This window comes from Podarcis vaucheri (genome assembly GCF_965113315.1).
Source record: "Podarcis vaucheri genome assembly, chromosome: 3".
Taxonomy (NCBI): domain Eukaryota; kingdom Metazoa; phylum Chordata; class Lepidosauria; order Squamata; family Lacertidae; genus Podarcis; species Podarcis vaucheri.
Window position 1 is genome coordinate 55,931,445 of NC_138761.1, and position 26,286 is coordinate 55,957,730.

A 26,286-nucleotide genomic window follows, 5' to 3' on the forward strand; every position below is an offset into this window, starting at 1 on the left:
AAGGACATCATCCATAATTCTTAAACCACGGGATGTATACTTCAGTGATTCTGTGAGGCACTTATTTTATATCATAACAAGACTAACTCAAGTGTCAGATTATATTATATTACTATGTTAAGCATATAAACATTTGTTTACCTACCAACATCTAAACATTTTAATTTTGAATACTTTGGTTACAGATCAACATTAGCTACACAGTTTTAAAAAATGCATCTTTCTTGACTCCTTGAATACAAGAAATTGACATATCATTAAAGAAATCCACAGAATCAAATGCCTAGTTTTCACTGAATGTAAGGGTGCCTGGGCACTATATTCTAGACCGGGGTGGAGAACCACATGCCAAATGTGGCCCTTCAGGAGAGTTGACCCTCAGGTGACATCCCACACTTGCTCTGCTTCACACCCAAACCTCTTTGCCTGGCTGGAATGTGTCCCTGAACTCTGATAATTCCTCTTTATTGGAATTGGAGTAAAGAGAAGAGGGTGTGCAGCACCAGACCACTGTAGAATAGCAATTTTTGTATTTGTTGCTATATCCACTTCGGCATTTGGCCCCATCCACCAATGGCATGTGGCCCTTGGAAGTTGTCCACAGAGGAATGTGGCCCTCAGGATGAAAAAAGTTTTCTAGCCCCACTTTAGATTGCAGTTTAGGGTGCATATAATTCCTCCAGATGAAAAAGTCCCTTTTGAGGAACCGGTGGCCCTTCATATTTTGTTGGACTCCAGCTCCCATGAACCCACTCAGCACTGCCAATGGTCATGAGGTGATGGCAGTTGTGGTCCAACAACATCTGAGGGGCTCCAGATCCTCCATCTTTGCTCTACAGAAAAATGTGGATTTGAGGAACGAGAGCCTTCTCCCTCACATGCTACCTTTCTATGTGGAAGGAATTTTGTTCAGGGGACAGGGGAAGCTAGAGCAGCTTTCAGTCCTATACGCTCTAAGCTGCATCCTGAAGTGCTATACCCAAGACCCAGATTTACCACATCAAGAATGCTTGTGGGGTTGGGCCTGGCCCTGTTTGTCTTTTCCCTTCAGGTTCAGAGGACTCCTCCTCACCTCCAGCATCTGACAAAGAGGAATCTGATTCCTGGCCCCTAACGGTTTCCATCTTAGGCAACAAAACGCCTTGGGCTGGCCCTGCTGAATACTCAGTAAATAAGGTAATATTAACACTGTAGGAAAGGGAGGTGTGGGTTGGCGGCCAGCAGCAGTGTCAAACTGCTCTGTTGCTGCTTCTGACATGAACAAAATGTGGTTTATCAACCTTGCTCTACTTAGTTATGGCTAACTCCAGAGAGGAATGTATATTCTTGAGACCATTCAAGTTATTTTTGGCTTCCATTGTCAAACAGCTTTTCCTTTCAGCGCAGCACAATTTACTTAGGCTTATTCAAGACCTGGATATGCTGATGCGGCAAAATAAAATAAAAAAGAATAAAGGCAGCGATTATTTTTATACAAACATGTCTCAATAGGTGATGACCGCTCAAGTGTGGAGAAACATCAGTGCTGGGTCAATTTTCAGGAGGGCAGTCTGCAAATGCACAATGGCTGGTCTTGTGTGCAAAAACCACAAGCAGCGGTGAAAGCAGATACCTGATCATTTTAAATAAATCAAGGTAATGCAAAAAACCAAAAAGGACATTCAACCATAGCAGAAATTATAAGAGCAGCAGTATGGCTTGCTGAGTATTCCTGGTGGTGGTTGTTTTAAAGCTGTCACTCAACTGCCAAGTGGGGGAATGCAGTTCTTTCATTTAAAAAATGACATAAATGAGCTGTGTGTGCGATTCTCATGTTTTTACCACTTTTCCAATTAAACTATTTTCTGTGCTGGTGAACGGCTTGTGAAATTGTCTCTCCTCTGAAATAAGTAACGTGCACAACTGCAATGTGCTTTTGGCATTTTACAAAAAGTGTGAAGCATTTTCAGGTCATTGCCCAGTCCTTTGTAGATTTCTCTAGTTATTGCAGATGTTGTTATATTATTTCTTTAATGTTAATATTACTGAACTTGTTTCATTTTTTCCTGTGAGCTGCCTTGGGATTTTTAATGAAGGGTGGTATAATGGTGTTTTAATTAAATAAATATCTAATACTTAATGAGGGGCTGGTTGAACATCCATTTCTTCGGTCACCCATACTTGTATCCTTCCGTCTCCTCCTCTGCCTGCCACTTCAACAGAATTAAGGGGAAGTGGCAGCAAATGTTTAATACCCCTCTGATGAACTCCTATACTCTGATGTAGTTCTATAAAGCCTCCTAGAACTTCTGGAAATCTCAGAAGAATGGCGAGTAAGCATATCCATAAACTATGAGCAAGCATATCCTGTCCTTTGTCTTTGAATAAGCTTCCAGGAGATATAGCTGGTTTTCACAATGGTTCAACAGGACTGAACTGGTTAAGACCTTTAGTAATGTAAGTTCAGAGTCCTTAGGGATGTGGAGCTAGCTTCACAGTAATTTTCTGATTGGCCAAAAAGGCCCCTGACATCACAGATGGAGCAAATTTCATGGTAGGGTCAAACAACAATTCATCTTGGGAAGGAAGATGGCTTCTATTGGTCTCCATATGAGACTTTACTCTCTACTTTTGACTTCAGGGAAATGTCCAAAGATGCTGACTCGCAGAAGCTCTCTTCTACAAGGAACTCTGCATATCTTCTGAATCCCAAGAGCCTGCTAAAGCAGATAGCATGGAACTAGAGCTAGACTGGCTTTGGCTTTTTAAATTTTAAATAGCACGCAGCTATTTACAAACTGTTCCTAGAATGCGATGGTAGCTCTGTCAATGTTATTTATTTATTTATTTATTTTTACACTGTGGAATAAAACTAGCCTTTTCCATGTGTCTGTGATTCTCTTCGGTAATAACCTAGTTATTATATTACCAGACAGAGCATTCCACACTGCAAGAAAATGCAGAATAAAATAAATATAAAGCAATTATAGTTAGGAATTAAGCTTCAGAACAAAATCTAAGTCATGTGACCCTTTAGCAACCCTTTGATCTATTAGACCAAAAATTTGAGTTGCGAAATGTACATTCAATAGCTTCCATTTGTTCTCATTCCTAAGTCTGAAGATGTACCACAATACAGTATTATAACAAAGTTCTCACATCTGCTGATGTAACCACAGTCTTTCATATCAAGTATTTCTAGCTTAGTATATATTTAATAACAGGCTTTATTTATACTTGGAATTTTTAAGGTTTTAACTTCTTTTTTGTTACCAACATCTGACTTTTATTGACAATTTTAAGGTATGTTTTGCATTCTATGTAAACCGTTTAGAGGTTCTGACAATTAAGCACTATTAAAAAGATAACAACAACAACGTATTCTGCATGAGCCCCACTGGAATGAATGGAGAGCTGAGGAAGAAAAAAATATTTTGAAAAGCTTTGGCCACTTCAACAGACATGAGAGCTGTGTTATACAATATCTGGCATTTTTAAAACCTCGGTGAAGAAAAAGATTGACGGTCCATTTCTCAAATAAAATCATTAGTCTCATAGATTTCTAAAGGAACGTCCAAGTCTCATAGCTTTCATTTCCATTCTGTAAATTAATTCCTAACTGTAATTTCTTCCAGTTATTTTTGGCAGAACCTCCTAAGATGGAATGTTTTGTTTCTTTCTTCTAGTCCAACCCTGTCTAAGAGGATAATCTTGAAAGCTTGCAGCTGTAGTTGATTAAAGCAATTAAATCTTTTTTTTAAAAAAAAAGCAAAAGGTATCCCCAATTAATTGTGCAAGCCGTTTTTTTTAGAAAAAATATTATTTAAATGCAAGCTCTTATGAAAGGTGCAGGTGGCAGGCACAACCTGAGAAGAGACATTTCCCGGTACAGTGGTACCTCGGGTTAAGAACTTAATTTGTTTTGGAGGTCTGTTCTTAACCTGAGACTGTTCTTAACCTGAGGTACCACTTTAGCTAATGGGGCCTCCCGCTGCTGCCGTGCCACCACCACGCGATTTCTGTTCTCATCCTGAAGCAACGTTCTTAACCCGAGGTACTATTTTTGGGTTAGCAGAGTCTGTAACCTGAAGCGTCTGTAACCCAGGGTACCACTGTACTTTCATTTATACAGCATACATAAGGGAATGTCTCTTCCAAAATGGCACTTACTGGATGCAACGCAAGGGTGGACTAACCTGTTTTAGGCCCAAGGACCACAACCATTCTTGGCTAACTCTCTGGGGGCTGCATGTCAGCTGTGCATGTGGCCATCACAGAGACATATTCTCACATGCGCGCACACCATGTACACAGGCACACAGTCTCCCCCACTTCAACTGATTTTTGCATTCCTCCCTATTCTTCAAGTGATTGAGCCAATGAACAGAGAGGAGGCAATCTGCATCCCCATTGCAGTGCTGAGCTGGGCAGCTGAGGTTTAAACTGCCAGTACGGGGATGGAAACCACTCTGTCCCAGCTTGACTCTAAAAACAAAGGCATTAAGCCTCTTTGTTCAAAAAACTAACCAACAAACTGAAACTGACACGGGGACAAACAGAAGAGGATGCCTTCACCCTGGTATGGTTACCCTTTATCACATACACAGCCCAACAAGACAACAGCAGCAATAATAATAATAATAATAATAATAATAATAATAATAATAATAATAATAATTTATTATTATTTGTACCCCGCCCATCTGGCTGGGTTTCCCCAGCCACTCTGGGCAGCTTCCACAAAGACCAAAAATACACTAAGGTGTAAGAACTTGCTAACAGCGTTCGAATCAATCTGGCTAACCTGATCCAAAAACACAAAAACACCCCACTCACACACAAAAACATAGTTCACCAAAGACAACCAACCACACCCCAGGCCGCCCCCAACATCTCTCACAACCAAAGGAATGTAAGCGAATAGTAAAGAGAACTCACACAAGTGACGCTGACACAAAACCCCACACATACACTAAGTAGGATAAAAGCACTGCCACCCGACCCCACCCCACTCACCATTCCCCCCTTCCCCCTTTGTCTTCCTAATGTAACACTAATGTTACAAAATGAAACTGATTTGTAGAAAACGCAACTTGAAAAAAGAGACAATGCATATACTTTTGTAAACTAAGAAATTTTTAATAAAAATAGATTTTAAAAAACCGACTGTTTCATTCATATGCAAACTTATGCCATATTACTGATTGATCTATTAAAATAACTCAGGCTAATGAAGAATGCTTGCTTCAGCTATGCGACAGCCCTATTAAAAAGAACTCATGTAGCCTAATATGAGGGTAATGAGATGACTATCATGCTTGTGTGCAGCTGCCTTTATTCCAGGCATACCTTCCCCATAGACAGGACACTAGGTAAGGCAGAACCTCAAGCTGATCACCTACCCGATCTTAAATGCATCAACAAATTCAAAATGCCAGCTGAAATGAAAAGAATTGCTTGAGGGGTTCTTCTTGTTGCCGCTGCTTGCTTAAAAAACAACAAAACTAATATTGAATGCAAGTACCGTTTCTATTCTCCATCTCTAAAATTAGGTAAACCACCATATGGTTGCTTCTTTGCAAAGCTATAATTTCCCCACCCCCCTCAAATGTTGACTGAGATTCTGGCAGTTCTTCTTTAAACATTAGGCCTAAAATATAAACAAACAACTCCAGCAATCATTCATTCGAAAGATCCTTTTTTATTATTTTTTCTCAAAACACAGCTCTCCATAATGAAAAGGAATAAACATGAACCAAGATTGCTGTAGTGCAACCTATAATCCTCTTGATGGAGGAATGGGGGGGGGTGTCGGGGGGGAGCACTGCCGCCCCTGAAGAAGCAATGCTTGATTTCTGGCAGCTTTTTTGGAATTGGGCTGGCGCATAAGCAGCCATCGAGGGAGATCGCTGTGCTTCCTTGCCACCCCCACAACTCCAAACAATATACAAGGGAAGAAATGTACGGCACAGCTACTCAACTAGGAAGTCTACGGGGATGTTCTTCCCCAAGCAACTGCGCACATGGTGAAAGGGAAGAGACAGAATCCTTTACATTTAGACAACAGATCATTTGTAGAATGATTCTATCACATTTCTTAATAAAAACAATGACTGGCATTCACTCTTGGGGGAGTGGGTAAGCACTCTGGGACACAGCCCCTGACACTGGGATGCCCGGCCTCCACTGAAAGGGATTGGGGGGGTGTGTCTGTGTGTGTGTGTGTTATAGAGCATACAGAGATGCATTGTGTGCTCCCAAGAGTATCTGCAACTTGCCCTCCCAGTGGGAATTTTCCTAGTTTTAAGTACCAGTAAATGAAAATGGGTTAACTCAGCCCTTGGCTTACAGACAAAGACAACAGTATCACAGAACCACTGAGCTGGAGGGGACCCTGAGGGTCATCTAGCCCAACCCGCTGCACTACAGGAACTGTTTGCCCAATGTGGGACTTGAACCAACGAAGCTGAGATTCAGAGTCTCATGTCTACCACTTGAGCTATGTATCCCCTACCTGTAAGGTCAAACAAAAAGTGACGAAGGTTCACAACCGGATCTTCCAACTTATTTCTGTTGACACTTAAAAGCAGGTATGAGAGGGGATATTGACTGGGATTTTCCCACTGGGATTTACTTTTCCCCTCTGTGCTCTTTCTCCAGTTTGCCTCCCTAAAATAGCTGTTAATTTGTGGGGTCTCGTCTCTTTATTCTTTCCACGCTTTTTGGTGGATGAAACTGGATTAGCTATGTGATTAAGACACAAAGATTCTCAAAACTAAAATCCATTGTCAAATGAAAATTCTGGCAAATCAAGGAACACAACCAATTCCTACTGAGAGCTAGCTACATTATTTGGGTTTTTTATCATAAAATGAGCACATGGAGGTATCTTTCCTATACAGCAGTGAAAGATACCAGAGAACCCTCTGGGATGATCATTAAATCAGTAAGAAAAAAGCAAGTCATGGCAATACTGCCACATGTTTGCTTCCACCAAGATATTTCTCTCTCTCTCCTTTGCTCAAAGGTCATCACCATACTTCATTCCTTGTTCCTAATGATACCAGTGGGTGTGCTTTTGATGTTTTCTCCTATTCAGAATGATATATGGCATTATTCACCCCACTAGTTGGCTTTCTAGCCTTGCAAACAAATATAAACATTAGGGGAAGAGAAGCAGCCACCTGTAAAATTGGTGAGAAAAACAAATACACGTCCTCCAACACAGACCCAGACTGGCAATCTTGCAGCCCTCGAAAATGCTAGAGGGGTTGGTGTACTCAAGGGTTGGGGTATGTGTCAATATCCATGATATTGCATCAAATGGATCATGCCCATGCACAGTCCTTGGATTTATTTCTTGCATTTACAAAGTGCTACTTTGGTTTCACTGGCTGGTATTCTGGAAAACAGCAGGAAGATGGAAGGTTCTTTCTTACCCATCAGTCACTTAGCATGGAAATAATATTTGGTGTGCAGTATGCTAAAAAGCTCTTACACAAGGGGAAGACAGAAGGCCATGATCCTTTTGCTGCAGATTCTAGAGGAGTCTGGTGCTGAAATCCAAAACACAGAGCAACCTCAGTGTTGATTTTATACTCCACAGAGTCCACTACAGGATACGCTTCCCAATATCCCAGTTAAATAAAAGTACTTGTATTTAATTTGACAGTGGTTCTTAAGCACAGCTGCTTCTGGAAGAAGCCCCTAAGGTCCTCATGGAACTTTTTTCCAGAGTAAACTCTGTAGGATTGCACCCTTGTTGGATTTGAATCTAAACAATTTGACTTAAACTGGCCAGCATGAAAGGGCAACAAAAGCCAACTTCTCTCTTTCTTTCACCACCTTTATTTTTTTTTGGGGGGGGACCCCAACCTAAAACAAAACCCTATTATAAGATTTAGAACTACCAAAGAATAGAGAGGAGTAAGACTCAAACTTTACAGTATCAGATCTGAAAGACGCACCTTCAGGTTGAACAAGGAAAGGGAAAAAAGGTTGAGAGAAGCAATAACAATCATGGGCAACATAGACACATTTTGGGAGAATTTATTCATTTTCATGAAGTCTGCTTTCTAATGCTAAGGGGTAGAATTTTCTGTGCTTAAATCAAGAGTAGTGGGTTGAAGTGGAAACATTAAAGGAGCAAACTTCAAGCCACACACACTGGGGCTGCAAGAAGTGACAATTTTCCTGTTTCTTTTTTCACTAGTTGTCAACAACAGCTTTTATCTGAATGCCTCAGCTGGATCAGAAGCATTCATCACCTTTTTGCTGTGGACCAACTAAAGATGCTATGTATCCCTAGTATACAATCTGAACTGGGACTGGTGTGCTATAAATGCCAACGCCAGTTCTTAATCCCAATTCATTGTTGTCCCCAAAGCAATGAATAGAAACTGTTCTGTACACACGCAAGCATCTACGCTTCATCTCCATTGCTTAGGCCATGTACGTATAGTAGTCGGCAGTATTTTCTCCCTTTACCATATATAAGCATAGGGCAGGATAGCAACCTTCTTTGAGCAAAGACTTTCACTGGTGGCCTCTAGGGATAGGTGATCTATTGGTACATCGCCCAAAACCAGTTTGAAGTCCATATTGTGATATCGGTTTCATAGTTCTTGACCTGGCAATATATCGTGAATCATGATATGTGTGTGTGTGTTATGCAAAAATCACAATGTGGGAAAAACCGTGAAGCCAGCCAATGCCTCTACATAGCTCCATCCTTATTTCAGACACTGTGATATATCAGTATATTGCGATGTTTAGCTGGTAGTGTATTACGAAGCTGAAAACAAGCTCCATCCTTATTTCAGATATCATGATATGTCAGTATATCACAATGTATAGCTGGTGATATATCGCAATGTTGAAAACCAGATCTTGCTCAGCCCTACCTAGTGACCTCTGGGAATATGATGTGTTTGTATGATTCTTCTAACTCCATTTTTTATTTATATAGTAAAGACTTTCTCTGACTGAAATGCTTCAGACTGCAAGTGAGGAAGGGATTGCATGTGTGCTGCCTAGGAGGAAAAAAAGAAGTTTCCTGCCCATAGAAAAAGAGCATAATCAGGAAGAAGGTTGGGATGAACCCATCTCTTGTTTCCTATATGTAGTAGGTGCTTTAATGCGACAGCAAAAAAGCAATCCTCCTTTACTTGCAACCTGAAAGAACTCAGTCCAAGGAAGGGGAAATTGCCATTTGTTTCTGCTGAATGTATAAACTGGCCTTGGCCTAGTTCACTGAGATCTTTGCTAGAAAAATGGCTCCACTACTAGTCTAGACAGTCTGGAACTACCTTGTATCCTTTTGGCTGCTTTTCCCAACCACCCCCTTGCTTCTGTCTGCTAAGCTTTGGACTGACTCCTGCATTCTTGTCTTGACAACTGGATCTTGCATGCCTGCTGTAAATACTATGTACAAAAACTCCAACTGCCATCCTATGTGCTCTCCCAAGCCACCCTTTGTGTGGCGTGAAGAGTGAGTACTCTACATTGCCGAACACTGTGGCTACCCCAGCTGTTTCTCTAGCACTTGGTGGAGATGTAAGCTCAGATTGGTGCTGCTTTTCTAGAGATATAGCAATGCTGTATTATTATTAATGCAATGCTGCAGAAGCTGCCCACATATATGTGCTCTGTCTCCTGGCTTGACAGGACTAGGTCTTTTAATGCCAGAAGAAACTAAGGGTTCCAGCATGGTGTTGTGGTTAGAGTGCTGGACCAGAACCTGGAAGAACAGGGTTCAAAACCCCACTCAGCCATGAAGCACACTATGTGACCTTGGGCCTGTCACTGTCTCCTAGCCTAACGTACCTCACAGAGTGATTGTCAAGATAAAATTAGGAAGGAGGCGAACCATGCTGGCTGCCTTGAATTCCTTGTAAAAAAAGCTATAAATATAACAATAAATAAATAAATAATGAATAGAAAGTTCACAATAGGTTAAAATAAATGTTTTTGCAGTGAGCACTGATAGGAAATGGAATGTATCCTAAATAAATGGAATTTTCCCCAAGCAGAAAAGTATATGCTGATTATCAGAGGACGAAGGAAGTTTAGCAAACTCACATTATTCAAGAAATGGGTGATGCGCTGGAGTGAAGCAATGCTACACAGAAAGATGTTCTGCTTATTTTGTTTGTTTTTGCAAGATGTCTGCCTATCATTGTCCTGGAAACGATTCAATAATCTAAAAGCAAAACAGGATGTAAATATCTCTGGCAACTGACTAGAAGCATTACTTCAAAAAAGATTAAACCATTACAAGATTACAGCACTGTCCTTCATAGGACTATACATATTTGCTTTTAGAAAGTTGTGTTTCATCATTGGCACAACACACCTCACTTTATCAGCGATGAAAACCTACATTCACACTGCCTCCTTTTCATAGCTGTACTTCTCAAGTGTCTGCATTTAAGAGCCCTCTCTGAAAAATGTGAATACCTAACACAGCACACAGAGAGCAGGTCATACCAAAACTCAGCCACAGGTAGGACTGTGAGTAAACCACAATTATGTGTAAGCTGAAGAGAGACCACGGACTGTTACGTGGTGGGGAGTGGGTCATCTTCCTACCAACTTCATGTTTCATTTAGAACGAACATGAAAATAAGCTTCTAGCCCTTCTAGTTGGTGAGCAGTGTTTGAAATTAGCCTGGTGGCAGACACATTTTGCTACTGGCTGGCAGGTCCAATTGCGACTACGTGGAGATTTCTGGGTGCCAGCTTGGCAGCCACAGTTTAAAAACCTCTTCCTTAGTCCATCGTTAATATCGTTTCCATTTCCACTGTGTGTGTTTCTCCTTCCTGAACTGGGAAAAGTGAATTGTTGTAAGAGCAAGCTACAGTCAAGCAATATAGCTGAGATCGTAGAATTGTAGCGTTGGAAGGGACCCCGAGGGTGATTTAGTCGAATTCCCCAGTGAATAGACATTCCGTTGTGCTGACTGCAACCTAGATTCAAGATGCCATTTGGCGCTCAGCTAATATACCTGAGTTTCTAACACTGTAGAGATCTCACTGTAGAGAGCCAGTGTGGTGTAGTGGTTAAGAGCGGTAGTCTCGTAATCTGGGGAACCGGGTTCGCGTCTCCACTCCTCCACATGCAGCTGCTGGGTGACTTTGGGCCAGTCACACTTCTCTGAAGTCTCTCAGCCCCACTCACCTCACAGAGTGTTTGTTGTGGGGAAGGAAGGGAAGGGAGAATGTTAGCCGCTTTGAGACTCCTTAAAGGGAGTGAAAGGCGGGATATCGAATCCAAACTCTTCTTCTTCTTCTTCTCAGAAGAGAGGAAGGCAGTGCCTGCCTGTCTTTGCATCAGATATCACTGCTTTCTACCTCCCTCTAGAACACTGTTCTACTAAGTATAATATCTAGTGCTGAGCATCAGCACCACAGTGGTGACTTCTGCAGAAACGGCTATCTCCCCAAGATCACTGCAGTCTCGTTCAACAGCAGTCCATTTGCAGACCAGCCACAGGAACTTTGAGATGGCTGTGGGAAGTCCTTACTCAATAGCCTAAGAACAGAGTGCAAGCTCCATACAAAAGGAAATGTTTTGAATACAGAAGTTCTCGGGTTCAATCCCTGTCACCCTCAGTTAAAAGTGGATTTTCATTGTTGAGCATGCTCCTTCTTATGTGAATGTAGGGTTACAATCAAGATTAACACTGGTCTAGGTGAGAGCTAGGAAAGAAGTCTGGTTGGTGAGAGACATGCCGCCACCACCACCTGCCATGGTAGGAAAGACCTTCTTTTGGGCAATTCTGGAGGTCTGTTTTGTTGATAAATTGCTACTGCATTGGGTTGCGATGCTTTGCTTTTAATAACTGGCATAGTATTCCTCTTTTTAACAGCTGCTATATATTACTTTAAAAACACCTGGGTGTTGTGTTATATAGCTCCTGGTGTTCTTATTCTTCCCCTTTATGAGAAGCACATGCATTTTAACAAGCTTAGGGAGGGCAACGTGGGCCTCCCAATCATCAGCATTCTCGGTAGGGGCGATAAGGTCGTTGTGGAACACAGATGGGCCCATTAAGGGAAATGGGGATATTTTATTTTATTTAAACTTCAAGGCTACCCTTCATCTGGACAGATTCCTGGGTGGTTTACAAGGAATTAATAAAGCACAATTAAAACCATGAAACAAAGCAACCGTTTAAAATAATGCCATACAAAATGGGCAAATAACAGCAGCAAACATAACACACCCATACACCCAGGGCTTCCACAATCTAAACAATTCCATGAAGGGCCAGGGTGAGCAGGTATGTTCTCACTCGGTGCTGGAAGCACCAACTGCACCTCCAGTGGAAGGGAATTCCACATTTGGGACACCACTGCAGAGAAAGATCTTCCTAAAGGGTGTATCCCTCTTCTCTTATGATGTTTGGATTCACAGAGCTCCATGTTGCATTTTATTCTGCCTTGGAAATAATGTATGAACAATTCTGGCTTATGCATGGACAGTCCAAAACACTGTGGATGGTTTGTAACACTATTGAGATTCCTCAGTCCCCACTGTCCTCAGGCAATTGTTCATCTACTTAACCAAATCAACCTTTGTATTTAATTTACCTTGTGCTGCACTACACACTGACCTCATTCTTTCTATTTTTGACTTCATCCTTGTTGTCTCCTGAGTTAGCCTTCGGTTTCTCATTCCCCCTGGTTGCAGTACACAACAGCTGTTGTTGATTTCTGCTGCAAATGCTCCAAAGATATGTTTTGCAAAACAGACGGTAGCATTGTAGCATTACGTATGGTCTGTTAGCATTTTAAAACTATGCCTACAATGGATACGGTTGTCCTCTTTATGCAGTAGAACCACCATTAGTTTTTCATTCACTTTATTTCGAAAAAAAGGTGGCTAATCTACCGCATCAGTACCTCCAGACAAGCAAGTCCACTTGGAACCATTCTAACCATTGGAAGCATTTAGTGAAGGACCAGCCAGCTGAGATCAGTGATGTGCAAGCAAGATTTCAGGTTCCATCCTTGACATATGATGAAAAATCTCACAAAGATGTAGTCCAAAATATCTGGAAGGCACCAGATTGGCAAAGGCTATGCTATACACATGTTTTTTTTTGCAAATTGTGACATATAAGCACACACCACAAATCAGAGGAAAACAAGGGATAGTTAGAAACACTGAAATGCAGAGGATTTAATGTGGATGCTTTGTAAAAAGTGAGAGAACAAAAGGTTGAAATTCCACGGGGGGGGGGGAACAGGATTGAAACATGTTCTGAGACAACCAGAGCTTTCTGACTGTAGGGACTTTGAGGCTGGGGGAGAAGTGGCTGGCTGCATGCTCTCTTTCTTCTACATTGCATTTCCTAATGGTACTGTGAACGATGGGTATCTCTCGTTCGTCCCTCCAAACTTCCAAAAGAGACACAACCATCTCTTTTGCTCAGTACTTCCCGGTTCTCTAGGTCTCAAGGCTCATCAGTCCCATGTCCCTTCTAAGGGTCATGGTGAACATGCCCCAACCAAGTACACCACCGATGCAGGAAAAGGACAGTGGGGAATGCAGAAAGAAATTTTAAATGAACATATTCCCGAATGAAGACAGAGTAAGCACACATTCATGCACCACTAGGTTATTGAAGCTGGCCCAATCTCAGTAAAAAGCTAGCCATAATGGTCAAAGAAACTCTACGGAAAAAAATAGTTATGTCTTGATATAAAACATGATAAAAGCAATAATAAGATCTTCCCTGGTTATAAAACCAATTTAAAGTAAAAGGCCTGTGACAAATGGAGCCTATGTACATGCAGGCATTTATGATTTAAAGCACAACTGGCCAAAGAATTTGTACTAGTGAAACCTACGCCAATTTTATAATTATCTTCAGTGGGACATGAATGCGATGCACTAAGCATAAATCACATTTTACCGGTAATTGCATAGCCACCTCATCTTTTCTGCACGTTCTGTTGATACATTAACTCCCTGCTGCCAACTTCTTGCTGTTCATATATCAAAGCCTTCCCCTTGTCCTCGTCCCCACCCCTGTACTCAATTTAGTTCATGTAGCAATCTACTTCCCTGCTTTCTGTGCCTGTGGACAGCTAGCATCCCCAGGTGGTCTCCCATCCAGACAAAGGTCGGGATGGAGCCTGCTTAGTTTCTAAGATCAGATCCATAAACGTATCTCTGAAATTGCCAATTTCTTAGGAGTTATTGGTCAATGCAGCTCCTGTTTATAGTCAGCACAAATTATGACAACCCTGTACATGAGTAGAATTTACTTCTGACTCCTTAGCAATGGTATCTCGTAAGGAATCAAAATTTGCAGAGGGGGCCTTATTGGTTAACCCTCCTCTTTGCAGCACACAGACATACATTTCCCCTCCTTTCCATATCCAACCGTTAAATCAGGGTTGGGAACATTCCGCAGCTGGAGGGTTACATTCTTTTGTGGGGAATCTTCCAAAGTCATATGCTAGTGGTGGGTGGGGTGAGAGGTGAAAAGGGGGCAATACAATATATGTGACTTTGACATGTACACTGTGCTATGTTCTAGTCATGCAAAAGTGTTTCTGAAAGCACACATGCACACACCACCATCCAGGCAAGCTAGACATTATCATAGTTCAAGGACACATTTCAGCCAGGGGGTGGTGAGGGGTGTGGACTAGGAAGGACGTGGAGCTTGTGGAGCGCTCCAGAGGTTGGAGAGAGAAGCTACCATCTAGTGGATCTACACAGAAATATTGATTGCCCTTAAGTCATAGGAAAGGTATCACAGATTTCAACAGCATCCCAGTTTCTGATTTCTTCTAACTGGTAGGTGCTCTTCTAGCATTTTCAGATTATTGTTCTGAAGACCTCCCTCAGCCTACAATCCAAGACCTTTTTGGACTGCCAAAATATTAGCATCCAAATAACGTTTTTCTATATATTCTAGGTCTTATATTTAAGAAGCCCTGGAGGGTTCTAGTTATGTACTCTTTAGATACCTGTCAGAATTAGGCTGTATAAACTGACAGAATACTATTTAAAAAGTCAAAACAACTGAATGAAGACCGCACCTGCCTGTTGGCAAGATGGCCTAAGATACCAATAGCATGAAACACGTATTGCTTATGCATATTTCTGTCCTATGGGCTGGCGCTCTCTCTCTCTCTCTCTCTCTCTCTCACACACACACACACACACACACACACATTCTGGTTTCCTACAAATCTGATCAAATTTTGCTCAAACATTTTGATACATTGTATATATTCTTTTCAATGTAGTGATTATTTATTAATTCAGCTTAATAATATTTTTGAAATCATTTGTATCTGACCTTTTAGGCTTTTCTCTAAAGCGGCTCACAAGAAGACGGAAAGAAAACATGACAACATCCAGTCAAACCAAGTCCAGAACAAAATTAGCCAAAACGCAAGAATAGAGATCAAACATTCAAACCAGATTAAAAGCCAAGCAAAATACAACAAAGTCTCAGCAACTCACTTAAAAGCTTAAAAGGGAGCCAATCTAATCTCTCATGGAAAGGAGTTCCACAACTGAAAAATTTCTCCTAACATTTCGTTGAAACTTGCTTCAATGCAATTTCTACCTGTTTCCTGTGCTCTGGAGCAACATATTCTGCAGAACAGCCCTTCCGACATCCGAACGCCCCTGTCACGCCACACCAACCACACCCAACTCTTTCAACTGTTCCTCAAAGGACTTAATTTTCACACTCCTCGCCATCTTGGACACCTTCCTCTGGACATGCAGGAATGACATGATCAATCTAATGTCTGTACATTACAATGTCTTACAATGTGGAACTCAGAACACTGTACTTCAGATGCAGTACAGAACAGAGTGGAACTATTACTTTTCATATTCTGCTCCCATTAATGCAGCTTAATACTGCATTAACTTTTTATCACTCACATTGCGTCGCTGGCCCATGTTCAGTTTATGATCAGCTAAGTCACCTAGATGCCTTTCATGTGTACTTCTGCCATGCCTGGTTTACCCATCCTATATTGGAGAATTTGTTTCCTGGTTCCAAAAGGCAGGATTTAACATTTACCTCTAAGCAGCATTTGCTATAGCATTTCTTCTGTGTAAGGAAAAAGAAAGCACAAAATAGCACAGGCATGTGGGTTTAGAAGCATAGCTTTAGACTACAGTCTAGTTCTCATTAAGCTAATAAACCTATGTCTCACCTACACCTCTTAATTGCAAGTATACCTCAATATTTCTACTTGCAGGAGAGAAAGGCCCAAAGAGGTAACAAGGCAAAGAAAAATTAGTAAGAAAAATTGGAAGGAGATAAGCTATTAGTGTGAAACAAGCCCTTGTTGATGCATGCGCTGTGTGTGCTTATACTTTGGTGTATCTTCTGCATAAGGCATTTTGGATGGATGTTGAGTTTTGGTTCCCTTCATTCACGAGGAGAAAAATATTTGTCAGTTCTAAGGTGGTAAAACAGGAAGACTCAAGACAAACCTCTTCTTCGTACTGCTCTCATGAAACAATTACACTCTGAGAGATTAACCAAGAGCTTATTTGTTATTAGTACAAGGACAAGGGCCTATATAATTTGCTCCCTGTCCTAGAACAAAACAGCTATTGTACCGACAGGCAATTATTCGGAGGACTGTGATCAATTACACTGCGAACTGTTTCTGGTGTTTAATTGGGTTCTTAACCATTTAAACTATTAGATTTCATCTTTAGACAAGTCACTTTAATCAAGGTGGAATTGTTTTCTAGCTATTACGGCTCAGAAATGCAGCCTTCATCCTCAGTACTTCTCCCCTGGGATAACTGGTAGATTGTATAATTCAGGTTTTGTAAAATGTTCCAAGATATGGTCAGATTTGTTCTCATGTTGAAGGATCTCTCACAAAAGCAAGCAGGTAGGTAGTTTGCATCTCCCTGGCCAAAAGGCCTTCTTAGTATTCTCCGACCCTTCACAGAAATTAATGTTGGCCTGTGTAGACTCACTCCCAGAAATCAGTTTTAACAGTTGAGCAGAAGTTAAAAGCAAATTAGTTTTCCGTTTTGCTGAACATGCTAACAATTTTGGTTTAATTCACAAAAACATTAAGTCACTTGCACGTAGACAGGAGTCACTGGGAAGACATATGCAGAACCTCACACTCCATTTTAGTAGGACAGATTTAATTCTCAGGCAGGCATACAGAACTCTACGAAACACTGTTAAATAATCAGAAACAGCATATTTTTTATTTTAAAAAAAAAAGTGTGAGCAAAACCAATCCTTCAAAAATCTTCACACGAGCACCAATTGTAGGACCTCAGAGCCGCATCTACAAGTAATTCCAAGCCAAGCAATTCGCTCTCTGGTGGTCACTCTCAGCACTCTTCCCCAGTGTAGCCCCTAACACTACTTTCTTATACATCCCAAATCCAAACAATAACCTTTTCATTCTGCCTCCCCACTCAATCTCTCCCAAACAACCATGATTCCAACTCACTTGTACTTTCTGGCTTGTATCCAACCAAGTTTCACTCAGAGTTGAGCAGTTTGGCTGGTGCCTTCATCAGACACTTTTAAGCACCAGGTGTTCCTCTTCAGCCATGCCTTTGGCTAATTAACATCCACTACCCTTTTAAACGTGTTGTGGGAGGGGAGAGTATCGGTTTGTTTTTGCTCTTATTTTTATTATGTATTTTGTGGTTTTATAGTGTACTTTTATGTTGTGAACTGCCCTGAGATCTACAGGATGAAGGGTGGTATACAATTAATTGATTATCAATGGACCAAAAATAGTCATGTTCATTAATTTCAATGGTCCTATGATGAATAGGGCTAGCACTGGATACAACCCTCTGTCTTATTCTCTAGATTCCCCATGGCTTTTTCATGCCAAGCAATGCTCAATTCTGCTTTTAGAATTGTACTAGAATCCCTGTGTATTCATCTCAGCCCTAAACAGAAGAGCAGGCAAAAGCCACAACTTGTTAGAATCTCAGCAGTGAGGGGGATGGGACTGGGGACTGCTCTTTAATTAGTTGAAATTGTCTGCCACTGTTTGGCCAATTCCTCTAATACACATATTAAAAATGCAATTATATTATTTGGTTTTATGATTACGTTGTACGCCACTCTCGGTATCTCCCAGATGTTTTTGGCTACAGTTTCCATCATTGCCATCATCCGCCATGCTGTCTGAGGCTGATGGGAGTTGTAGTGCAAAACCTCTGGAGGTCCCCAGGTTGGGGAAGGCTGAACTAGGAGAAGCACTTCTGCTGATGCAAGGCACAGCCCCTGATTTCCACCAGTTCCTCCTACCCAACAGCCCCCTATAAGCTTCTCCTGAGCTTTGGGTGGCCTTCTGTAACAGCGTGAGACAGAGAAATCAACCGGATGTCATTTTTATGACATCATTCTGTACTGAATTCATTACAACCCTTTGCACATACAAGACATTCCTCTATACATCATTATTTCCACTTTGTAAATGGAAATTGGAAGCTGAGGGATAATGGACTTGATAAAGCCATCCAATGGCCTGGTTTGCACATAACACTAAGCTATAGTTAACATTAATCAAGCTTTATAAACCAACAACAATTTACAAACATGGTTTGTCTGTGGTTAAGAAACTATGGTTTAGCTGCTGGGCTGGGTTCTGGTGATCAAATTAAAGTATGGTATAAGTGCTATGCGCAAACCAGGCGTGTTCATGGATGAGCTGTGATTTGATGCCTGGTCTCTTATGTTAAACTCCCATGCTAAATTTCTATATATCAATCAAGATTGCCCCTGATCAAAATCTAAAACAGTACTTTTATGGCCATTTTGGACCTTGCTTTAAATCAAGCTCATAAAAGCTTTTAAACCAAGTTAGGGTTAGCATAAGTCTGCTTTAGAATGAAGCATTATCTTACAAAATACAACAAAAAACTATGCTTCATTCCACACATTTTTATATTGGTACGTGTGTGCCATTTTTAAAGAGACTTTTGGATTGCTCGTAAGAATAAGCCATTTTTCAGTTTCAGGCTCTAACCATTATTTAAATCTAATTACTTTGCAGTAGTGGTTTTGTTTTGTTTTTTAAGAAAAAGCACCACCACAGCTGCACTGTGGAGGCTGTCATATTCAATTGCTTATGGCTCTATGAGTCATTTAAGAGGTCTCTGTTCCAGGCATTCTATGTAATCTGTTATCAGAGGGTCTTCCCTAGAATTGGAGAGGAGCATGATTGAGGCAGGTTTCTACAAGTGGCTTTTATTGGAATGCTTTCCATTATAATTCTACTATACTACAAAGTATTCAGCAGCATTTAATTTCCACCTGCATTTTACAAACAGATTCTAAGGGACACTATGCCCACATTTTCCTGCAATTATAGCCAATACGATTTTTTTACAGCATAAGAATAGAAAAATATAACTAATACAAGCAGGCAGTAATAAATTAAATACAAAAACAAAACCAGTAGGATCAAAAAGCAAACAAAACAGTTGCAGAATCAGTCCTCATATCTTGGAACATGAGTTTCACTGCACAAAGGCTTCATTCTCAAAAGACCTGGTACAACAATAGTACTTTTGTTTGCCTCCAGAAAATAAAAATAAAAATAAGGAAGTGCTTATGCCCTTGGAGATAAGCAGTACTAGAGTAGAACATTAGCAGATCTTAAAAGTTCACACACCAGAATGGTGCTGACAGCAAAACCCTATATTCTGATGTAGATGTTCCCAATATGCCATCTCCAATCAACTTCTATGGAAGTTTGCAACACAAAAGCATCCTGTCTCTGGCATGCCCACTGTATCCCCAGTTCCTTACATATACACATTGGATTTCACACCTGTACACAGCCCACATTTTATGATGTATACTTTGGTCCCTATATATTCTTATGCAAACAGGTTGTTCAATGTGCAGGTGTCGGGAGAGCCCAGGAGGATAGCAGTGGGAGGGTATAGGCCTCACCGTGCACCATTCCTGATCAAACTTTGGCCTGCATCTTACATTTCCTTTTTTATTTGGAACCTGTTTGGTCTTGCTCTAAAGGTAAGCCCAGGCATAGCAAATTTAGTGCCCTGCAGGTGTTGTTTTACTCCAGCTTCCTTTGTCCGTGACCACTGGCCAAGTTATCCGGGGCTGAACGGAGTTGGGGTCCAACAATATCTGGGGAAGGTAGAGACCACGTGGGCTACGTCTGCTTTCTCTTTTAAGACAACCAATGCATACATTACAGCAAGGCATTACCAATGATAAAGATTACGGCAAGGCATTGCTGATAATAAACTTTAATCCATCACAGTTATTTACTGAAGCAGGTGGGGCGATGGCAAGCAGCAATTTCATTTATTTTCCTAAGGCTTTTCTGTAATCTACCTATTTGGCACAAATGCCCTTTTATCAAAACAAACCACTGTGTTCACCTTTCTAAACTGAAACTTAAGAGCTTAGCATTTACTCACCTCACTGTTGTGGCCCCTTAAATTGAAGTTGATGCGTTGCGGAGTGTTCCGGTCTCTTCTACAATGGCTGGAGGTGAACGTAACACCCACAACTCCTCTGCCATTGCCCGTCGCCAACCAGCCTTCCTCATAATATCGCCTGCGGCATACAGGCTTCTCCTTCTCACTTTTAGGAACCCTGCCTTTCCAAGAGAGGCAGAGGATGTTGGAATCACTACAGAGAACAGGCCCATGTTCCACTGCGGCATACATGCTTTGCTATATATTTCCCTTTTGGCATAAGAAAGTACTATGTCTAGTGCAGAAAGTGTAAATCTGACGCTTCTGTTTTATTGATAACCTCAAGAGTTTCGACAGATCAGAATACGAAGTGGGGAGGAGAGAGAAGGTCAGTTTTTATAAATATCCACCAAATGCATAGTGAAAAATTTCTCTATAAAAGATGACGACAGTCGGCTAAGAAAACGTAATGCTTAAAAAAACCAAAACAAAACCAGGTTCATTTTGATTTGGAGTCATTGGAGTGAGGGTACACTTATCCTTTGGAGAAAGAGCTACTGCAGAAGAGGCGTTCAAGGAAACGGCAAGCCGTCTTTTTGCTCAAATGGATATAATCATCGTACAGCCTGAGATTTCCAGTATAGCATGATGCGATTCCAGAGACAAAGGTTTGCAGATGTGTGGGTTTCAAGTAACTTAAGGCTTTAAAAATATTTCCTTCAGTTGGATTTTCACACGTTCATAAATCTCGGACATTCATCTTTCCTCAAAGCCACCCTCTGGCAGATCTTCCCCGTCAGATGAAATTTCCGCTGCTAAAGCTGAAATAGATTGCATAAAGGGGTGGGGGGAAAGGCACACAGACCGCGCGAGACCGAAGACCAGAGTTCTGGGCAGTTACCAATGTGCCAAGCCAGGTGGGAAAGCCCTTTCTGAACTCAACTGCTCACTGTTCAACCCAGCAGTCTCTGCAATCCAAAGGCTGCCCCATTTCCTTTGCAGCTGGCGGCTTCCCCACCACCTCCAATGGAGTCCCTGTTTATCACACTGCCTTGCCTGCTTCCTCACAACTCACAGCCACATGCAGGCTTGAAAAGAAAAGCCCCTTTGCACTTAGCTGTCGTTGTGTTCTTGTTGTTCCTTAAATGCTCTGAACCTTTTAAGCTTCTCAAACAAAGACATTCACCTCATGTAAACTCCAATAGTTTGGGCTGTTTTTATTTTATTTTATGCCTTTGTCTTTTCCCTTTTTTCCACTAGGAGAGAATTGTAGGACTCGCTTTTCATCCTCTTGTTAAAAGAAGTGCCAGAGCTGAAAGCATATCAAGTAAGCGATTATTTGCAGATCCTGATGGATTCAAGAAGGCCAATTAGAAATAGTCTGGGGAGCCGCACAGAAAATCCAACTTCCCTTTCCTTCTACGGTTTCCCATCATGCCTCCTCTGTGCATCCAATAGGTTCCTTCCTTATTGATATTTCTCCAGAGTGCAGATTCATAATTTTAACACGTTTGCAGCTGTAGAATGCGTTTAAAAAGTGTTCCAAATGCTTTGAGTAATATTTATTATCAAATATTTGTACCATGATACAAGGAACCCAAATAAGAACTGCATTAACAGTAATCAGGAGAAGAAAAAGCAGCAAACCGAGCTGCAAAACTCAATACAGGATGATAAAGTCTGGGAAGCTCAATCCCTAGATCTGTCCCACTGCTCCTAAACTTGCCTGCTTTCAGTCATCAGCACACGGTTACTTGTCACAACTTAACAGGCGGACATATGAAAACCCCACTGCATCAATCAAAGTCCAGTGCAGAAAAGCACCAGAGATTTGCGCATTATTCCGCTTTCAGGGATGCCAATATCAATCTCCCCTCCGCTCAGACTGTTTTATTTATTTCATAGAGGTATTTGTGTAATTTGCTCTGTGCAGAGGATGTTTTTCTTATGCTGCTTCTTGGAAGGGGTTTTCCCCCACTTGCCACAGACCGTATGGCAAACTGACCACTAGTAGCAGATGGCATTCCATGGGATTTTGGTCTTTGTGCTGTCAGGTCGCTCCATCTGGTGCTTGAATTAATTTTCATCCATGGCAAAAACTCTCCAAAGTATGCAACTGCCAGTCTGTGGGTTTTCAGAAATGTGTTTGTATATATATGTGTGTGTGTGTATGCATACATACAGTATGTACAGGCACTCCCTCAACTTGGCAATTTGGGCTGCATCTGGTGCCGCAGTTTGGCTATGGCAGTCTAGCAAGCCATCTGTCACTTATTTGAGTTGGGACTCCTTGGGTGCTTCCAATTCTGTAAAATAAAAAATAAAGAATTATATATACACACATGTACTGAAATAGCAGGACTGTACAACTGTGCACATTGAAACTGAGGGTGCCAAATGAGATGGCAGATCTTGTTCAGTATCATGTACTGACAATATACTCTCGTTTTGCAACTTTGGTGTGAAAAATATTTCAAAACCTTTTTTTAAAAAATTAAATCACATAACATGCAGGACTTGAAAGTGACACAATAGGTTTTAAATAAAAGGAGGAAAGGTGGGTGGGTAGGGTACATACACTATAGCGACCACTGATTCCAAAATGATGAATGAAACTTGTCAGCAAGTCTGTAAACTGAGAGACAGTATAGAGTGTTGGACTAAATCCTGGAAAACCAGAGTTCAAGTCCCTGGACTCAGCCATGAAGCACACTGAGATGGTCACTGCCTCTTAGCCTAATGTACCTCACAGGGTTGTGAGAATATCATCAGGAGATGACATGGAGAACCATCTACTCCACCTTGAACTCCATGGATGAAAGGAGGGATATAAACGCAATAAAACAAAACAAAATAAAACAAAGAGGAATAAACGGGTTGTCAAACCTCCACAAATGAGTCTTTTGGTTAGCACAAAGCAAAACAGGAAGAGGAGATAATTATTTCTTCAGCTATTATTCCTCGGATAAGAAGCTTCAATTCTTGGGATTCCTTCGACAAAATATTTCTCAGCAACTGCTACTTAACACAAGACTCAGCGTTAGCTCTAAAAGATTAAAAGGTGCTTTTCTGTTTGACTTTAAACATTTGATTCTCAGAAATATGAATAAGCTGCTCTTCAGTCACACCATTACTTGATCACACTGTCCAGGGTTGTTTATTATTATTATTATTATTATTATTATTATTATTATTATTATTACTACCACTACTACTACAGTAAATGAATTTGCTCAAATATGCCTGGTATTAAAAAAGAGGACACTATAATCCCCTATCTAATACTCAGTATGTTCAAAGGAGCTTTAGTGACTTACCAAGTACAAAAACGGGAGAGAAATAGAGAGCAGAGAAAGAGCAACATAATAATGTTCTGCATTTGGAGATGGAAAAATTCATCCCTGGGTGTATCAGTGTTATCAATTTTTAATATGTTAAACCGAGAATATATACCAATCACATCCTGTCTCATTCTATTTAAATCCGTGGTTCTCCAAATATGGAACTGGGATTTCCTAAGAAGAAGAGAAGCAGTTGCTATGTAAGGCCCAAGCTGCTCCCTGATGCAATCTATACTGTCTTAATTGGAACCAGAAGAACAGTGTCATGTCAATGCTGTGGACAAAATAAGTTGACTGACAGTGAAAGAATCTAACCGTGCTAGCTCATGTTCTTTGCTTCCTTGTGCGCCTCCACATCTAGCATCCTGATGTAGTTTTCTAGCAGATACCTATCATATCATAGAATTGTAAAGTTGGAAGGACCCAAAGGGTCGTCTAGTCCAATCCCCTGCAGCATCAGGTATGTTATTCTCAGTCCAGAGATATAAATACATCAATAATCTTTCTACTAGTCAACTACTAGCTAATCAACCCATATTTTACTTTGCCTTAATTGCTTTTGATCATGGCTAGTTACACTGTGCAGCATCCAGCTCATCCCATGTACTTATTCACTGATATTTTATATTTTCCCAGTTTGCAGGACTACTGATCTCATTTACAAACACAGTAGCTGCCATTGCTGACTTTTTCTGAATATAATTATCTGATTTCTATTATTGTTGTTAAATTTACAAACACAACAGAAATACTAAAATCAATGATAATAAACACAATCAATAGGTGAGGAAACACCACATTATGCAAATATGAGAGGTCTAGCAGATTCTGCCTCATCCAAAGATGCCACAAACACTTTAAAACTTCAAATTAAAGGCCAAAAGCACAGGTAAAAATGAAAGTTCTGGCCTGTCGCCTAAAACTAGATGTAGTCACCTCTGCTACAAATATAGCCACCTCTTAAAAGACAACCTTTTGGTAGTGTTGTGGTAAGTGCAGGATTCTCCCAAACCTGAATACCACACAGTTTTTACAATGTTAAAAACAAAGAACAGGTCTTTGCTACATAGTTGAAACATAAATATTTCCCAATTTTAAACATAGGGAGCTAACTGATGTATACCTAATTCGGCCACTTATCCATCTAGCTCAGTACTGTCAACACCGGCACTCCAGAATTTCAAGCAGTGGCCTCTCCCACTCTGAGCCCCAACTGGGGATGCTGGATGGAATCAGTCCTACCCTATTCCAACAGATTATTCAAAACAGACCATTCTAATCTCATAGATTGTGCTTTACAAACTTCTAGGTAGATCAGCCCTCCTCTGTCCCTCCATCTTTTTCTTCTTAGCTTCTAACCAAAAAGAACAATTCTTCTCTGCCAATCTTGGCAGAGCAGAGAAGCTTCTTTACAGCCAATAAACATTAATCCCCCCCTTTGAGTGGTGTTTTTTATCCAATAGAAATTAAGTATTCTCAATACCTTCTGATATTCCATCTCCTCTTTATCCTCATTAAGTGGTCCACCACTTAGAATACATACTGCATGCATACTAAAATTGTAAACAACATTTTTTGTAAATTAAAAAATAAAATAGAAATAATTTTAAAACCAAAATTAATGCTTACTCTTTTTCATTCAAACGCTAAGAGCCAAGATGCTCCTGGAGGTAGAATTCTGGAGTAGAGATCTAGTTTCAAATACATGCCAGGTCATGAATTCTCCAAGTGGACTAGACCAAGCCACCAGTTATCAGTATTCCACTTGTAAAATATGAGTAACAGTGACCTAACTTAAAAGTTTGTTGTGACAAAGTCGCAAATGGGGATTTAAAGTTCTCCCATCATCATGCAACACATGATGAACTGGACACTCCATTGATATTGCTAGACTTGCCTACTCAAACGCATGACCCACTGAGTTCACTGGGGCTTACTCACAGGTAAGGAGGTATAGGATTGGAGCAGAAATGTTTTGTAACACTCACAGAATCGTCATACAAGATACACTTGATTCTTTGGAGTTTGTGCATGCATGCTCCCCAGTGTAGTCACAGGAGAACTGAACATCAAGACTGCCGCTTTTGATGAAGCCAGTAGCAGCTCTTAAAAGTTCCCTGTTGCTTTGATCTCTGCCTAGAAAGGTGGCTAGGTATAGGTGTCCTAGTTTGCTACTTAATGCTCTAGATATTTTTTTTAGAGTGCGCAAACAGATGACCAATGATAAAGCTCAGAACCGCTCCTCCCCAATGCAAAAATGAGCACTTGTGACTTTTTGCAAAACAGCTCTAAAACAGGTTTCTTCCCATTTCATTCCTCCTGCCAAGTGAAAAGCTGGCAAAAGGACTTACAGGCCTAGTTTCTGGTACTACATAAGACCCCACGGTGCTTACAAATGATCAACAGCTGGCTGGCACTGTGCAGAGGAACCCCACACAGTCACTTTTTCTCATCGACTATCAATCTCATGACTGCTATCTGCTAGAAAGTCACAGCTTTGGCCTTATCTATGGAAGAAAAGAA

The 26,286-nt window shown here is 40.9% G+C and overlaps 1 protein-coding gene across 4 annotated transcripts in view; it reads right to left on the reverse strand.

Moving 5' to 3' along the window:
- The window catches only part of TULP4 (TUB like protein 4), a 96,889-nt gene that overhangs the window by 45,744 nt on the left and 24,859 nt on the right, over positions 1–26,286 (reverse strand). For 3 of the 4 annotated variants that reach the window (XM_082215187.1, XM_082215188.1, XM_082215189.1), the window contains exon 2: positions 20,423–22,728. In XM_082215187.1, the coding sequence (XP_082071313.1) occupies positions 20,423–20,674 (252 nt within the window). In that variant the 5' untranslated portion in view covers positions 20,675–22,728. Of the gene's footprint in view, positions 1–20,422; positions 22,729–26,156; positions 26,177–26,286 lie in introns of those variants that run through there. The other variant, XM_082215190.1, reaches the window with a different exon arrangement.